Source organism: Phaenicophaeus curvirostris, chromosome 11, assembly GCF_032191515.1.
Source record: "Phaenicophaeus curvirostris isolate KB17595 chromosome 11, BPBGC_Pcur_1.0, whole genome shotgun sequence".
Classification (NCBI taxonomy): domain Eukaryota; kingdom Metazoa; phylum Chordata; class Aves; order Cuculiformes; family Cuculidae; genus Phaenicophaeus; species Phaenicophaeus curvirostris.
The window spans coordinates 19,511,256-19,524,612 of NC_091402.1; the positions used below are offsets into that span (position 1 = coordinate 19,511,256).

At 35.3% G+C, this 13,357-nt stretch overlaps 1 protein-coding gene across 6 annotated transcripts in view; it reads right to left on the reverse strand.

Moving 5' to 3' along the window:
• The window catches only part of CACNA2D3 (calcium voltage-gated channel auxiliary subunit alpha2delta 3), a 335,791-nt gene that overhangs the window by 193,079 nt on the left and 129,355 nt on the right, over window positions 1-13,357 (reverse strand). For all 6 annotated transcript variants that reach the window (XR_011338221.1, XR_011338220.1, XM_069866081.1 and 3 more), the window contains exon 5: window positions 5,445-5,607. Coding sequence is in view for 4 of the 6 variants with exons in the window: in XM_069866081.1 (XP_069722182.1) it covers window positions 5,445-5,607 (163 nt within the window). In the remaining 2 variants the exon portion in view is untranslated. The remainder of the gene's footprint in view (window positions 1-5,444; window positions 5,608-13,357) is intronic.

A 13,357-nucleotide genomic window follows, 5' to 3' on the forward strand; every position in this document is an offset into this window, starting at 1 on the left:
TGATGTTGTTCATTCCATTGTGCCTTGAAACACTTCACAACTTGCTCAACGCAATTCATTTCCAAAAAAAAAAGCCTTGTCATAATCGTAAGCACAAAGGAGATGAAGCAAAAACTAGCTCATAGACAAAATGGAGATATAAGTTCAGGATTCAAAACAGGAGAATGTGGCTTTTTGGCAAGCAGGAGAAGAAAAATGTAATGAGGAAAGGAATACAATGTGCAGTTGTCTAAGTGTTAGTACAAGTCTAAATGGGAACAAATCAAACAGTTGGCACAAGGATAAAATATGTAGATTCACCTAAGAGTTTGTAAAAAACTATACCTGAATAACTGCTTTCAACCTTTGTGCCTTCTTGGAAAGTCAGAAAGAGGAAATGGAAGCAGCAGACACCCAAGCTAAGAAAGTAAAACTGACCTGATTCTAAAAGGCAATTTTATTTTTCAGGAATGTTTAGAAGGGTTTTCTTTGTGGATGTAATATTTTAGTCCAGCTTAAAAGGCAAGAAGCGCTTCTGTCCAGAAGAATACTTTCTGAACTATTGACAAGAAGAGAATCTGAGCTTTTCCCCTTTCTACAAACCACAAATCTAAATTCTACTCTATCGTGTAAACAAAGACTGACTGCAAAAGCTCAAAAGCAGGAGTTGTTTTCATTTGATATTGAGATAATGTATTTATCAACATACTCTTGAATTTTCTAGATTTTATGCAACACTAACACAAGTGGATGAGATCCTGCTGTGTGTCACTTCTGGTACTGTACTATGCTGTACTCCTCATTTAGCCACGTATTCATAAGCTTACTTCAACAACTTGAAAAATTGCTGTGTAAACTCAGTAGGAGAAAGCATGTAAATACTGTCCACATTGATTAGTAAATATGAGGAGACAGACTTAGAAAACTACAACTGGAACAGGTTCTTCAGCTCAGACACGGCATGTACTTTGGACAAAGAATTAAGACTACTTACATTCTCATAGCAACAAAAGGCAAAACACTATTCTCTCTTACTTTTACATGCTGCCAATATCTACAGGATCACATTTGAATATTCTGAAGCCTTCTTTTATCATTTCCTCAAGTACATAAAATCACTACAGAATCCTACTTCTTCCCAGTGATAATTCTACTGCTAGAAACCACATTCTTCACAGATGGTTGCCAGAAAGCCTAGTTTACAATCCAACTGCCTACTTGTAATTATATGAAACATTCCTAGGTTCTTGTAAATACACTTACTAGCATCTCAGAAACTAATAGAGCAAGCACTGAAACTACATAAAGTTTAAATTGTTAATCATTTTTCATTATTATCTTTTACAATAGCTGTTGAAAGTGTACCAATTGATAGGTAGAATGTTGTATCTGAGTATCTTTGGAAGGCATAACTATGGAAGTGCATATATGGAAGATATGTGTGAGACAGCAGCCTGTCCCAATCACCTACATTCTAAAGTAAGTGGCGAGAGACAAAAAAATACAAGATCTGAAATCTGACTTTGGTGCCGATATATAACCCATGTAAATAAAAAACAACATGACCTGAATTAAGACCTTATATTAAATGCCTTATAGATGCTTGTTCTCATCTTTAGACTTCTGCCCTGGTACTGCATTATCCAAACTGGATTGTCCAAACTGGATTCAGATTGATTCTATACTTCTCAAAACTGTAAAATTTTCTTCTAATATAAAAAAAGTAACTTCTTTCCTTCTTTCCTTTTCCATCTATGAATATACCTGTATGATACAGCTGATAAATTCACTAAGATCTCTTCTCCCTACTTTCTGTCAGAAATCTGTACACAGTTGACAATCGCCCTTTACCAAATTTGTGGATGGAGGAAAGAGCTTCTCCTTTCCAATAGAGTTATCACAGACATTCTTAACCTTAATTATTTATTCATTGTTATAAAGGATACTGCCTTGCAAATCCTGTGGCTATAGGCAAAAAAAGACACTGCTTAACAAGAAGAAACAGAATGTGGTGACAGATTTAGAATCCCAATGTGTGCTCAAACATTTCAAAAACAAAACAGTGTCATAAGCAGCCGTTTTCAGGAAAAAAGAAGGAGGCCAATTCCATCTGAATGTTCTGCAGTTTAAATGGATCGGCAGCTTTGCTGTGAAAGCCTACAGCTGAAGGGTCTCTCTATGGCAACAAACAGACAATCACGCTTATCTGTAGAGCACAATCATCTCACTTTTTGGGTTTTTAAATTCCTCAGTGTATTAACATTATAGGAATGCTGAAATAGTGTATTCTGAGCCCCACAGGCTTTATATTCCAAGGATCAGTAACTTTTCTATTTTTAACATTAATTGACACGCACTGTAAGATACAGAGAAACTAGAGGATAGGAGCATGCAAAGAAGAGAATGAAAGAGAACATCAACAGCCTGACCATCTCTTTATACTTTACAAGGATAATCAAGATGACTCGAATGGCAAAACTGTGGTTCTTTATTAAATTCACTGATTTACTTTTTCTTCTACAATTATAGTAAGTACATGCAAACTATTCTCAAAGATGGTACTAGAGTTACATGTATGCTTACAAATCAGGCTGGCAGCCTCTTTTATTGGCTCTTATTTTTCTTTTCAAAATGTTCCACATTAGATTTTAATATCATAATTTTAATGTTCATGATATTTCAGCTTTCTTGGTTTCATCATAAATGTAACGAAATTTGCTTTTGCTTTTTATTTTCAGATTCTAAAACGTGATGGTTTCCTTCAAATAGGAATTTAGTCCTGTTGTTGCCATTGCTAATTGCTAATTTTAAGATTTTCCATGTAGAGGCTGAAAGAACTACAAGATATATGAAAAGCAGCAATGCAGTTTATGTCCCATGGTTATTCTAAAAAAGCCTAGTTAGGGACTATGAACATTCCCTCTAGTAATTCTACATCTGGGAAGGATCACTACGATCATGCAAGCTGACCAGGCCAAAATCTTTTCCCCAAACTAATTCCAGACTACATATTATTTCAAAATAAAGAAAAAAAAACCAAAAACAACCACACACACAAAAATAATCTGGTCTTGATTAAGGGCTTGGGGACATAAGGGATAGACATGAGACAACACCCTTCTAACAGACCATTGTAAATTGTCACAATAATTGTCTCCATTTTAAAAAAAAAATTATAAAAAGCCAATATAACTTCCCTCAAACGTCTTCCCTGAGCAGCATCTGTGCAATTTGAAAAATAATGGAAACCAATTTCAGCCACTGGATCTTTTTAAACTTTGGCAGCAAGTTTATAGTGCCTGGCATTAGTAATTAACTCGAGATCAACTAACTAGTCCGTTACTCATCTCTTGAATAAGCTAAATGGACTGAGCTCCTCGAGTCACTCACTTTAAGGCACATTTTTCCACCCACTGATGAATCCTTTGACTCTTCTCTGAACCCACTACAAATTACCAATCTCCACAACTAAAAAAACAAAAATGGAGATAAAACCTTTGAATTAGCTTACAAATATAAAATTCATTTTTCCACGCTGACTTAAGTGTCCTATGTTTAAATATTCAACACCTAGTAATGTAATAAAATAAAACACAATCTGGAAATGAACAACAGGAGTGTTCTAGAGAAATGCTGTTGACAGACGCTTGATTGTAAACCTATCAATACCTACTGCCTGAACCCTCAGGCTAGGATTTAATTAACTTGTTATCACCCCTCTGCTTCAGAGAGCGGAAGAAATGGGCAAGGAAAACTATGAGTATACAGCCCTCTTCTTGGTAAGAGTAACAATTCCAGACATTGTCAGTCACCAAGCAGAGACTATCATGTCCACGTGTAAGGAAAATATCAACAACAAAAGAGATTTCAGCAGTTGGACTACATTTAAATGATAAAAACAGTGATTTTCTACAGCTGCATAAAGTGTTGATTTTGGCTGGTTCAGATTAGACAAAGTGGAAACAGGAATCATCACAGAGCTCTATCTTCTCCATCTCTACAGGCAGACCCTGCATTACAGACCAACACAAGACATAACAAACTGTTTGACTTCGGCTTCTAACTGTAATTAATCAGCATATAAAAAGTATTCTATACACAACATTACTGCATATCATGTAACTGACAGTTCTTTAGTTCTACCACTCTAACTACACAGGTTAGTTTGCTTCTCCAGTAAAACATAACCATGTTATGGTATAGAGCCTGACCTCTATACCATTTGCAGCTGTGCTTTTTTCCTCCTTAGCAATTCTGGAATGAATTCATTTATAGCTAGGTTCAGTTAAATAAATATGAGCACTTGCACAAAAAAAAGCATTTATAAAAGCATTTTCCAAATATTTACAAAATATCCCGTATTAATAATTTCGCAACCTTTCAAATACTCTCTAAGGAACTTTGTTATTTTTAATTCTCTAATTTAAGACATAACTATATTATTTTTAGCGTCTCAAGTCTTAGTCATAACTTTGAAGAGAACCTGTCCTAGTAATTGCTTCTCTTAAAAGTCCAACTTATCCAAATTAATTCTTCTTCCATTTGTGACTACACAATATCCTTGCATGACTTACCACAATTGCTAGCATGGAATGTATTACAGGGAAAGAGAGTTTAATGCATTTTTAACTGTCCTTTAGTGTAGTTAAAACAAGAAAGAGGGACCAGATAATGAGATTAGGCAGCTCTCTACAGACCAATGACACTGCAGACATTGTTCAGAAACTTCAGTGCTTTCCTTATTAACTTTTCTGGCTTGAGAAAAATAAACAGGTGGGTGCTCCATAAACACAGTAAAAATACAAAATTCTGCTGCCTGGTCAAAGGGAATTGGCAAAAGGAAAACAAGCAAGCATGTACTCAGTTCAGTTTGCATTCCCAATTTTTAGACCTAAGTCCATCACTCCTTGTATCTAATGTAGCTATCACCCTATCCAGCACCTATGATAAATAGTCAGGGGAGTAGAACTTTTAATGTAGTTTATTCCTCCTAACATTACCAGAAAACTCACAGCAGCTGCATATACAGTCATATACAGCAAGAATAATTCCCAGAATCTTGAAAGCATAAATCTAATAAAACACTCTCCTCCCACCTGTCTTGTATCTTTCAGAGACACTTCTAGCTCTCAACAAAACCAGAACATAACCTTTAAGTGACAATGTAAGACCTGTTCCACTGATGTGGATGTTTTTGAAATCATTTAATGAGAATAAACATATTCTGCCATACTCCATGCAGAATGCATTCAAGTCGAATATGCGAATCATTGACCACATAAAACTGCTAAATGTTTCGACATAAGACAAAAGATATTACAAAACGGTCATATTTAAGTACTCTTCAGTTAATTGCAAACTGGAAAAAACACACAATATATAGCTAATAACAGCTTCATTTCAAAAGAAAGGGATTTCCTATGTTCAGCCAGAGGAACAATGAAATAAACCAGGGCTTTTCTTACCCTTATTGTACATATTGGTTGGTACTTGGACATCACTGAGACTGATGTTCACAGGCAAGTTATTGAAGTGGTCATTTGGCACGAGAATGAACTCCTTCCCCAGTTCCAAATAGTTTCCTTCTTCATCTCGTTCATTTATGAGCACAGCATTGAAGTATTCATACTGCAAAAGAAACTCATATTCAGTATTTGGAATTCGCATTCAATATAAAAATATGAGATTTAGAATATTTTTAACATATCTGCCAAACCACTGATTAACATTTACACGTATATTGTTCCTCTGCTCTAGATGGAGATATTTTTATCATCTCTCAGATTTCCTCTGTACTTTTATACAGGTGCATTTCTGAAACCAGATTTATCAGTACATGTCAAGAAAAGCCCATAATACCTCATATTTCTGTCTGCCCTGAAAATTTTAAAGGCAGCCCAACAAACACAAACATAAAAAAGCAACAAAACCAAACATAAACAATGTATGTGTTGTTTAAGTAATTCCCTGGATAATCATTTAATGATGATCTCCATTTAGCTTATTTCAATCAGTCTGAGAACTGCTATCGGTGCTGAAGTTCAGCCTTCACAAACTAAGTGTTTTTATTTTAACTAAAGCTGTTGTTGCTTACACAATGTCTACCCAATTATTTCCTGATGAAAAATAATTGCTTTATGCTGAATTTTACAAATGCACATCATAGTAAGTTATGTTAAGACTATGCACACATTAATACAGACACACTAAACTTAGCAGCAACTTACTGTGAACAATAAATTATTGTCTGCCTGTTAGATTCCCAAAGAGTATTTGGGGTATTTTGTACAGAACTATAACCAGATAAGCAAAAGCAATTTAGATAAAATCATTGATTTCCTTATGACCTAGTTTAACCAGAAATTCTATCAAGCTGAATGCAACAAACAGGGAAGGCTACTTTTTAACCCCTTGTATAGCATTACCTCAGCACAGTTTGTGATGTGTTTCTTAACTGAAAACATCAGAGTTTAGTATCTTTGAAGCTCTCATTAATTGAAATTAGTCTTTGCCATAACTATCCATTTGAGAGTAAATCAATATAAATATTATTTAAACATACATTTAAGCATTCATAGATAATGTATATCTTTATAACCAGTACAAGGGTAAATATATTACAGATAATTACATTTACAAAGCCAGAACAGACCAGCAAGTACAAAAACTTAACAGGCTTTTCACAAGCACTCTTTCACAGTGAGATATGTAACTTGTTCTACTAAACAAGAATTAGTTAAAATCTTACTATCTAAATACTTCCATTAAAACCTCTGATAAATTAACCAGTATCTTAAATGGAGGCTATCTGGGAAAGTAACTGACTGTATCTTGCTCTTTTAGCTTTTAGTTTTTCAAGAATGGCCAACTCGTAGTTTGGATTTCAAATAAAAGTAGAATATAAAAGAAGTCACTGCATATTGGCTAGATTTTTAGGACCTTCTGTGTATGACAGATATTCAGACAAACTCAGTGTTCAATATAACATCAATCACATATAACAAAGACTGAGACACACCAGTATCTGAAAATCAAATTCACATAAATTAATCTGACATGATTAAACATCTGACTTAATGTTATTTTACTTCAATTTTTTTTATAGAGAGTCTAATAATCTGTTGCATACATCTCACAAGTATTTACAGTTTGAATCCTAAAGTTGTGGGGGAAAAAAAACAAAGTAGTCTTTCTCTCTCTCTCTTTTTCTCTAGGAGCCACAGGCAAGGAAAATAGTAGAGATATAACTTGTCTAAAGATGTAGTTTCACTGTAGTTTCATTAATTAATTTCCAAAGTTATAAGAATTATCCAGCGTGTGTAGAGATGCTACCCTTCTTGGATTTGGGGGATTGTCACTCTTATAGATTAGATTCTTCTCATACCAAAACCAAAAGGATGGAGAAACGTGATCGTTTCCAAGAAACACCATTTCCCATCCTATCCGGCAGAAACCTTCTCCATCTCTGCTTATTATCCAGGTTTATCACGGATCATTAACTGCACCGCATGCCTGCTGCCCACATGTGACAGCAGCTTTTTCAGTTCACCCTTTCCGCAAAAGCCAGAGACAGTTGGCAGCAGACTTGAAAGCCCAAGTCGTATTTCCCATTTTAGTAAGAAATAGAATATTTCTTCCGGCATCAAGCCATGCACTAATGACTGCTGTAAAATTCATTTGCCAGTTCCAAGCAAGGAAGAAGTAAGCGGTGCAGCTTTTCCTTGATATCTTAGGTAGCATCTAAGTCTGGACAAAAGGCTGATATTCCATCCCCCTGGGAGTACAGTGATAAACAACACTATATATTTTATGCTTCTTTCATTGAAAGCGTTCACAAACACCTAACTCCAAGTTTTAACACAAAAGTTGTACTTGAATTTTATGCTTTAAAAAAAAGGTGAATATGTCTGAGGATAAATGATTCTGTATTAAAATATGTAGCAATATACTGTTCTTAAACTGAATTTAAGTTAAATAAAATGGAATAATTTCTATAATAATTCACATACGTAGTGATTACAAGGATGTAAATTTACCTTACCAGTGGGTTTTATAATACTTTGGAAATGATAGGAAATGGACAAATTTCAAATAAGAATGTCAGAATATACATGATAGTCATCTATAAAAGATGATTATTCCCTTTCATTCAGTGGGTTATTTCCTTTTCCAAAAGAGTTAATTAGTAGACATCCTCCTCCTCCATCACGTTCTGTAAGTGGCAAGGCTAGCCAAGTATTAAAATCAGCTATATTCGAAATAAATGAAACCTCTCATTTCACAATTAAGGGTATTTAGGACCGATTGTTTCTTTGGTTGGTTCAGTATTCACTATTTATTGGTCTGCCTTTTCTCTTTCCAATTCTACAAATGCATATACAATAATACTATTTATGTGGGGTTTTTTCAAAGAAAACTGTAGTATAAAATAGTCCTTATGTTATTACAGGAAATTAATATTTTCATGGATTTTTTTTTTTCCTGTTTGACTCAGGGAGGTCAGGGTTTGGTTGCTGGGGTTGTTTTTTTTTTGCCAGTGAGAAACCTATGAAAATAACTTATTTAAGATACTCCTGCAAGTTCTAAGGATCACAATTGAGGTAATATATACAGCTCAAAAATACTACTGAAAAAGATCAACATTTAAGCAGAGCTGTTATACTTTGGCTTCTTCTGGGCATTTTCCTTCCAAGGAAATTATTGAGTGTGACAGCTGAAAGGTGATAGAAGAAAAATTAAAAATAAAAATTGGAGAAAAAAAATGCTGAAGTAAATCCATACAGCATTCTGACACTGCATTTGAGATAATGCCTGAGGGAAGGAGGATAAAGTCCTGTTTGCTGACAACACAAATACTCTACCTGCTAAGCTCTAAGAGAAAATGACTTCAATTTAATCTTGTCAATGAAGGTCAATCTTTGATGTAACCTTAACTAGGCAAGTTGTGGGTGTGTACAATATAACATGTCAAAAAGTTATTAGTCTAATAAATAACAAAATAATCATCCAGGTTGGGAGCATAGTCAGACTCTACTGTGACTTGGCCAATGGGAGAGTTTACAGTAACTTTACATAGACTTGCATGATGAGCAATGAACTAGAGAAAAAGCATTCAAAGTGATCTCATTCGTGTAATCTATTAGATGCATCTCACGATCTAAACGTGAACTTTCATACTTTTGTGCATTTAAATTTCTTCAAGTAAACAACTGGGAGGGAGATTGTACATTCCTCAACATCATCTTCATCATTCTGAATATTTGATTAACTGTTTTGAAAGTCCCCATGGTATCATAATGAAGAAGACTTGGAGCAAGGCCATAAAAACTGGGGACAAATAGGACTCTCACCTTTCATGTAATACTAATATTTCACCCTTGCGAAGAAAACCTTCTAAACGCAAACCAATAAAAACATTATCAGTAGTGCTCAATAGAACAAGCACTGGACCATTCTTCCTCAGCGAGGAGTTGACCATATTTGAGACATCCCAGAAAGTCATATCGCTAATAGTCTGCAGAACCGTGGGCTGCTTTAAAATACTGATAGTTTATTAGACAGAGACTTACAGGACTGTTAGAGGAGACATCACAAAATTGTCACAGGTTCAATCAAGCTAACTAGCAAAGGGAAGCTTTGTTTTAAAGAAACATAATATAGCCTCAGCTACAACACGGATGTGTTTGCTGCACGGTCTCTTCAGGTGGCTGCCACAGACACTTTAACAATAGTAAGAATTAAGTAATTCAAAAGATACAGAAAAATTGTGGGAAAGTGCAAGGTTTGTGGCTTGCAATGAGAACCACAGGGGTGGGTTGCGGGGGGGGACTGATCTGCAAGAAAAAGAGGAAACTGAAGTTCTCTGTTCCAGTTTAGACACTTACTTTGGCATAATGCCCCAACAAGCACCTTGATTACATTGGATACTTTGCCAAGACAAGACACCAGTAATTATATCTAATACTGGAAAGTATTACATATGTATTGCGTAATTGCAGCATTGCAAAAACAGAGGTAGATTATTAACATTAATTCCACTTACATTTATATTATTGTAAGCAAATAGCCTGTGATGCTTAAATTACTCATCAAATATTTGTTAACATTAGAAACAGCATATTTATTTAAATGTAAATATTTACTGTGTAATTTAAAGATAAATTCTAATGCAAATTGCCTTTGCAACTTACAGAGCACTTGGCACATGAGGGTAAACATATACCAGTTGTTTTCCTCTTCTTTTAAAATGAAGTATTTTGTTTTAATGGTATGATATACTGTCCAGTTCACAGAGCTATGAGGACTAGGAAGGCATAAGAACACAACTTGGAATGATTTGTGCTAATGCTTCAGTCACTACAGAGTATTGGGTTTCCATTGATAATTTCTTACTATGCAAGAACCATTTTCACAATGTTTCTGCAGCCACAGGGCTTGTCTAAAGATAAAGCTGAAGGTCTCTAGAAGACAGAAAATCAGGGGAAGTTTAAGGCATTTACACTGACCTCAAAATTCTAGAGAATCAGAGAAAAAAAGGAAAAAGTAGCAAATGACATGGAAAACAGGAGAAAGAGAAATTTAGCATTAAATAGAACAGACAGCTAGAAATTAACAATAATTTGAACATCTATAAGAATTTCAGCAAAATGGCTACTACTGTCAGTAAAAGAGGAAAAGTTTCTTTTCTCAAGACACTGACAAGAAGGACACACCTCTGAGAGGACAGAAATGTTCATGATAAGCAAAAAATCCAAATGTGAGAAGTTATCCACTCCAAGGGAGGCTTTCCTACTACAAAACACATTGACAACAGCCTCCACTCTGCTATTCATGTGCTGACGAAGAGACAGACATCTCGATGCAAGTTAGTTTAAGACTCAAAAAGTCTCTTCCAACAGTTGCCCAGCAAGGAGAATTCATGTTTTGAAGCTTATGATTAAAGCTCTTGTGTTCAAGTACTTAGTCTGATGTTTAGCGAGCAAGTATAAAAGGTCATAAAAGCAAACTGCCTCACTCAAGAAAAACTGTTCTGAATTTTAAAAAGCTTTTAAAATTGAGAAAACTGGCATCTCTCATTGTAAGACATGATCTTCATAATTTCTAATTGTTCTCTGAAATTCTTACTTGCTTCTCTGCAGGAATTTCCTATGCTTCTGCCTCTTCTTTTTTTCATGTCTTTATTCAACAGCAAGGCTTAAAAAACACCTGGGCTTTGAAATGTTGTGATCAGCCTCCCACTAATTATGGAAGCAATACAGAAACATTACTTGCATCCTAACAAAAACAACTTATCTGTTTTCTACCCAGAGTAAGACCACCATTCCCCAGGCTATCCATTTTCTGCCAATACTCCTACCCTATTAAAATTGTCTTAAAGCACTATAAATAAATAATACTTTATTATGGCATAAAATCAATTATATCAACATGCAAATTGATAACACATCAAGGTCTCAGTGGTCTTGTAAGGATTAACTCATTCACTGAAAGTGGCAAGTATTGAATATTATGATGGCTGTTTTAAATAATTTGCTAAAGTTTAAAAGAAACACTCCAGGTTTACAAGTTTCAGATGAAGTCTCCTTTTACTTTAAAGATAAATAGCTTCAAAAATACCTACTTTCACATAAAAAAGCTCTCGAGATTCTTTTCTTTGACACAAGGTTTAACAAAACCTCTTTGGCCACCCTGAAATTTAGTGAAGAAACCAGGAAGGAGAAAAGGCTTTCCTAGTGGGCTTTCAGTTTGATATTTAGGACACCTGTATCACAAGCCTTACTGGAGATCTATTGTTTTTGCTGATTCTAGAAATGCAAGAGTTCAGGGTGTTCATTTTCATACACACAAAACCCTCCAGGGAATATTTCCTGCTAGAGGAGCAAAACAAAACCTACTCTGCTGGAACCATATTTCCTCCCTTCTCCCAACGGATACATGATAAAAAGATACCAGTTACATCGATGAGTAAGTTCAGAGCCAGTTATCACACTCCTACAGAGCCAGAGTGAATGACAAGAGATAACTATCTGCAAACTTCTAAAGCAACTTTAACCAAGAATTTCATGACTTAAGTGAATCATCCTGTCACAAGAATACAACCATGGTAAAGCCTGCACGTTTGTGAAGGCTGAGTGTTTCAAAACCATGTAACTACCACAAATACCAAAAAGCCTGCATCCCAGTCTGTGAAGCTTATGCTCTGATGAAACAATTAAAAAGGCAACTTGGAATATCTACCAATATAGTAACGTAGCCCTTTGATAAGGCTTATCATCTCTTGCACATATTATTGAGGGCAAAATCAGAGGAATAATACTCTGGGGCTGTGGCAGCCTCTTCTCAACTGCACCTGAAATGCTCCCTCCTGCACTTCCACTGACCTTAGCGTAGGCAGAGCTCCCTTGGCTCTGTGCTTCTCCTGAGGAGACTTCTTCCCGACTCACTACCAAAGGATGCAGGAGAGAACTCCACACTTTGTGCTTCCAATTCAGAAATATACTCATAGAAGAGGCTCATTTTTATTGCTAATAAACATGAGAGGTCTGCTGGGCTTTATTTAAACCACACTTTGGAAGAGTAGCAATTAGCCTAAAACTTTTCACTCCAAAAGGACAAGCTCTGTGCAAGAGCAAAGAAAACAAATGAAGAGTAATACACACTTCTAAACACTTGAGAATGTTAAAACATTTTAGAATATATTTGCATCAGGCTTGCCATCACTTCCATGCTACGTAGTGGTGATCCTTCCTTTTCAGACTAAGAAAGCCAAGATACAACATTACACGGTAAACCTTGACTAGATTAGTAGCATTTTCAGAGCATTAAAAATCCTTGCTATGCCTCTTTATTTTTTAGTGTCCAACTAATGGAAGTGCGGCCAAAATGCAGATGCAAAATACTTAATAGCAAAACAAATGCTGACAGATCATCAGGATGCTTGGGGTGAGGTCCAGGGGTTGCTACACAATCTCTGCAGCTTTGTTAAGCAGTTAAGATACAAAGACCGACACAGGAGGAGGCTTTCAGCTACTTTTCTCTGTTAAAGACTAAAGACAGAAACAGAAATGCAGTTTAACACACGACAGAAATAGCACCTTGATTAAAAAAAAAATCTGTTTGTTGGTTTGGTTTTGTTTAAAAAAAAAAAACAAAAAACTAACAAACCACTTAGTTCAAAAAGCATGAATCACAAATTTTCAGCAATTCAGAAAAGAAGCAAAAATCAAGCATATGTGACTTCTACATGATTTGCTACCAACTTTTACCAGCCATGCTCTGGGCATAGGATCAGGCATATTTTAAACTTGAACAGCAGTGTTAAGGTACTTGTCACATTTAAAAGGTACAAGTGCAATTTAAAGTTTGTTGTATTTACCTT